General features: G+C 27.2%; 1 protein-coding gene across 1 annotated transcript; it reads left to right on the top strand.

The window, feature by feature from the left end:
* On the top strand, positions 1–2,199 carry LOC107010630 (transcription factor bHLH83). Its single transcript, XM_015209909.2, has 5 exons — positions 1–711; positions 1,106–1,219; positions 1,311–1,376; positions 1,473–1,538; positions 1,725–2,199. Exons 1-5 carry the CDS (start codon positions 118–120, stop codon positions 1,845–1,847), a joined length of 963 nt encoding a protein of 320 aa, XP_015065395.1. The 5' UTR covers positions 1–117; the 3' UTR covers positions 1,848–2,199.
* The last annotated feature ends 3,142 nt before the right edge of the window (positions 2,200–5,341 follow it).

The following is a 5,341-nucleotide window of genomic DNA, read 5'->3' as shown; positions in this document are numbered from 1 at the left end:
TTCACTAGAAACAAACAAAACAAAACAAAATTTAGAGCTATCTAGCTTCTTATTATATTCTTCTAGATCTTTTCTTTGTTCTTTCTATATACACCACAATTCTCTAAAATCATAAATATGTCTATGGCACTAGCAAAAGAACATGTTATTATGAGTGATACAAAAATGGGCATGGTTGATAATTATGATCAATATTATGAAGGTGAATTTGGGATCCATGATCATTCATCCCCAGAGTTATATGGGATCCATGAAGAACCTCCAAAGTCTATTTTTGAAGAATGTGAAAATTCAGAAAAAACAAGTCCAAAAATAGCCAAGAATTTTGCTTTAAGCAGTTCTAATTCTTCCCTTTCTAGCCCTAGTAGTTCCAATTCCAATGCTCAATCTGTTATTAACTTCAAAGGGGCTTATGGTAATTTTATGCATTCAGCAAATGGATCTTTGTTGAGTTTTGAACAAAGTGAAAGATTTTGCCCAAATCCAAGAATGATTAGCAATATTAATCAAGTTGAAGGATCTGTTTGGGAAGATAATAATTTGCATTATCAGAATTGTGTTACTCCTAAGGGAAGTAGTAATACTAGTCCTAGAGTGATTAATGACAATTCCAATAATAATGGAATACCATTTGGATGGTTAAATTCTGAAGCTAATGCAAGCACCACTACTCATGTTGATGAATCACGTTTCAATAAGCGTCCTTCCACGGTATGTCAGATTATTTTTCATAGGCCAAATACATAAAAATATTTTACTTTTATAACTGACGATCATAAAACTTCAAATCCAATACTGAATTATCTAACTATCTAATCTATAAATTTTAGCCCTTACAGAAATCACAATTCTAATTAATAATTCAATTATATTATGTCTCAATACCTTAATCATATTCTTCGCGGTATTTAAGTTTTCCAAATTTTTTATGACATTTCTTTGTAATGAGATTGTAACGTATCCCGTGGCGGATCCAATCAGTAGTTTGAAGCTAGAACCTATTTATATGTACGTATAGATACAATTTGATATTCACTTGAAAAGTCATCTGTCTCAATTCAGAATTCACAACGTCTAAATTCTAATTTAATTTAATTTAATGCAGGAAGAGAGCATGCAAACAAATAAGAAGCAATGTAGTGCGGGTTCAAAAAAGGGGAAACCAAATAATAATAATAATTCAATTGGTACAAAGGATCCACAGAGTATTGCAGCCAAGGTTTGCATTGCTTATTTTTGAATTAATTAATTTGTAAAATATTTGAATTATTGCGTGTTTATTAAGATTAAAAAAGAATGTTTGTTTGTAGAATCGTCGAGAACGGATTAGTGAGCGTCTTAAGATACTACAAGAACTTGTTCCAAATGGTTCCAAGGTACGTAAAAGGTTAATTAATTAATAATTTTAATGGTTTATTTGCTAATTAAATCTTATAGAAATTGATCATTAATATTCATGGTTCGTAATACAGGTTGATTTGGTCACCATGTTAGAGAAAGCAATCGGTTACGTCAAATTTCTTCAATTGCAAGTGAAGGTAAATATTTACAAATTATATTAAACCTTTTCTCTTGAATTAAGTTAGTTATTTCATTATTTCGATTTACTAACTTCATTACATAATATAAGAGTAATTATCGATGTAATAATAATAATATATCTAACTATTCTATACTTGTTGAATGTATAAAAGTTAAACTCATGACGTGGTTATTAAATGTAGGTGTTGGCAACAGATGAATTTTGGCCTACACAAGGTGGAAAAGCACCAGACATTTCACAAGTCAAAGAGGCAATTGATGCTATCCTTGCTACTCAACGAGACAGAAACTCAACCTCCAAGTGATCATAGTATCGAGCTAGATTATATTTTATTGATGAAAAAGGACGTTTCACAAATAATTGAAGTATCGCACTGATGGCTTCAAAAGGAAATAAAGTTTCCCTTTGAGGATTAATTAATATGGTGGTGAAAATCGGAGCCATAAGTATTACTTATCGGAGTTTTCCTTTGATTATGAGTAAGATAAAAAGGTCACGATTGTGTGACCATCTTATCTAAAATTGAAAAAAAAAATCTTCTTTGTTTAGGTTCGTCTTTTTTGGTCATGCTTTCTCAGTTCGGTGTAATATAGGGATTTTATTTTTATTTTTCTTTTTTTTGTAATATAGGAATGAAATTTAGTTTTATGGAAAAATCTGGCTCAATTATTGTTCAATTTTTTACGATTCCTGATAATAGGAGTGAAGAAACTCCTAATTAGGAAATAATTACAGTAATTGACAAAAATGGAACAAATCCAACGTATACTTGAATGCATGTCAACAAAGAAGCTAACAACCAAAGTGTAGACATTTAATTAGACAAATTATATGGTCCAATATAAGTTAAAAAAAATTCATTTAGCTTTTTTTTTAAAAGGAAAAAAAATTAACAAGAGTCGGACTCAAGAATTCAAGACGTGGGATAATTACTATCTTTAATAGTAAAATTTTGGCGTGCCAATGATTTATTACGAAAAGAAGAGTAAAAAAGATCAAAAAAATTTATAATATGATAATATTCAAAAAAAAAAATATAACAAATAAATTACGGATCGAAGAAAAAAATCATAAAAAATTAAAACTCCAATAAATATGAATGGAAGATTTTGTCTGGTAAACTTTTAACAATCAGAAATGGTGAAAATATTAATTGATCAATAATAATCTAAACTACCAAAAAATTGTCTCTAGTCGTCTAATCAAATTAATAATAAACCGGTCCTATACAAAACAGACAAAAGACTGCATAAGAGTAATTATATTTATGTATTTGGATAAAATGTATATAAAATAATAATTTTGTCCGTTAATTTTTTAAAATTAATTAAATAAAACGATATATTATATTAATAATTTTAAGAAAAATTCACAGGCAAAATAGTAATTAACGAGTCTAGTTATATTCACAAACATGGAGGATCTAGGATATAGCTAGGGGATGAATCATGAACCCACTCGATCAATAATAAATTATATGGTAAATATGAAATATTTTTTAAAATTATATATATATATTTATATATACAGAGAGAGTGAGTACTGATCCTAGACCATAAGATTAGAAATTATCTCAATAATCTAAGGACTTCAAAATTCACAATGAAATTTCAAGTTCACATTTTAAAGTAGTTATACGATTATAACAAATCATTCATATGTAATTATCAAAAAATAAAACAAAACATAGATGATAGATCCGCATTACTATTAGTTACTAGAGTACAACATATTGTACTCTTAAATGGAAACACTACAACAAAAATGATTCTTAACGATAATTAATTTATTAATCGTCATTAAATATATATTTTTAGCAACAATTGACACTCTTTGTGTATGTCTCTAAAGTCTCTAGCGATATTGATTCTAATGACATTTAATTAATGCCGATAAAAATTTTAGCACTCTTTATTAATGTCAATATTTAATACTGCTAGAAGTTGTTTTTGTTGTAGTGAAAGTGATGTTCATTTTTAGTTGTTATAATTTTCTTCTAGAATTATACAATAATAACTTTAATTAATATTTTACGAAATAGTTTTTTCATTATATTAATATATAAAAGATTTTATAGTATTTTACGTATAATTTTTTTATTTAAAATATTAAATTAAAATAATCTCATAAAATCTAACATAATAATTAAAAGTAGACGGAGCGAATATGACGAGGAAACAAAGTGGGATAAGAAGTGGTATGTGTGGCTTTAAGTAAGGCTCACATGGCCGGTTGATCATCACATGTCAATCCCACAAAAAGTGGTAAATGCATTCCCAACGATATATTATCGATCTCCAAATTAAATGGTCCAAAATCGACTCTTTTTTTTATAAATTCAATTAATTTAGTAGTCTTGTAAAATCAAGATTTATCAAACTAAAATTAAAAGAAAAAAAAACTGGATCAGCTCAGCCTGTAATATTGTTTTTTTTTTACAGACATGCATAAATTAAAAACATCAAAATGATCTATATAACACATGCCTCGACAGCCACCAATTACCTTGTTATTTATATCCATTACGTACCCTTCAGTTAGTGTTGTCATGTTTCATGCTGCTTCATCATTTAACAAACTAAGTGTGATGAGAATAAATAAAAATTAAAAGATTTACATGCACTATCATTTTATTATTATGTAGTTGAATTATATTATATGTACATTAGTGCAAGTTTGTTGAATTTATCAAAAATGTTTTTTCAATGCTGTTAAGCATGTTAAAGCACATGAGTGAGATTGTACTTTCGTTGTCCCTCTCCCTCATCATTAGAGAATGCCAGATCAGGATTAATTTTTTTTTCTTAATTTAATATTTTGTTTTTATTAATATATACTTCATTCCATTCGTATCATATTAGCTGGTTGTCACGTTTCACTCTTATACGCTTTTTAAAAAGGGTAATTTTCACATATAACAAATATAAAATTTATATTTATATGCTATAACAAAGTTTGCATAATTGCACTCCATAACAAACATATAAATGTATAATTCGCTATACATATACAATTTGAAGCGAATTGTATAAAAAAGAAGTGTATGAAAGGAGAAAGAAAAAGAGACTTGGGCAGAGAATTGTATAAAAATAAAGTGTATAAAACGAATTATATAATTATAAGTGTATAGAACGATTATATACCATTTGAATTTGTATAAAATGAGAAAGAGAGAAAGACAAAAGAGACTTGGGCAGGGAATATACAATTGAATCGGATGTATAAAACGAGAAAGAGATAAATTATATAATTTGATAAATAATATTATATACAATTTGAATTATATAATAATGTTATTGATAAATAATAATGTTAATAACATATTCCTTATAGATAAGTAGAATTGTAGAGTCCTAAGTTAACTATACTTAGAGTTTTACTACAATACCTATTAATACTATAATAATAATAATACAACTATAAATAATCTAATCCTAGTTGTACTATAATCCTAATCATTAAATCTAGACGAAATATAATCCTAATTAACATAGTAGTCTAATCCTAGTGTAACTCGGCAGTTTGCTTTATCGGACCTGTTTCTTTGACATGTTCCAATTCTCAGCTCAGTCAATGGCATTGTACCTGTTTCCTTTGACATGGTTTAATCGTCAATTTCCTTCTTCAATATTATATACTTTCAAAAATAACTAATTAAGGAATAAATAAAGAAAAAAATATTAACTAATTATGTCTTAATCTTATTAATCAACAAGTAATTTGGAACGGATATTTTTAGAACATTGATAACTAATTAAAATAAGATGGAAAGAGTATATCAGTGTTTCTTCTAATTAA

The sequence above is a fragment of the Solanum pennellii genome, chromosome 2 (assembly GCF_001406875.1).
Source record: "Solanum pennellii chromosome 2, SPENNV200".
NCBI lineage: Eukaryota > Viridiplantae > Streptophyta > Magnoliopsida > Solanales > Solanaceae > Solanum > Solanum pennellii.
Note: the sequence above shows the minus strand (reverse complement) of the source record. Positions and strands in the feature narration are given on the sequence as shown.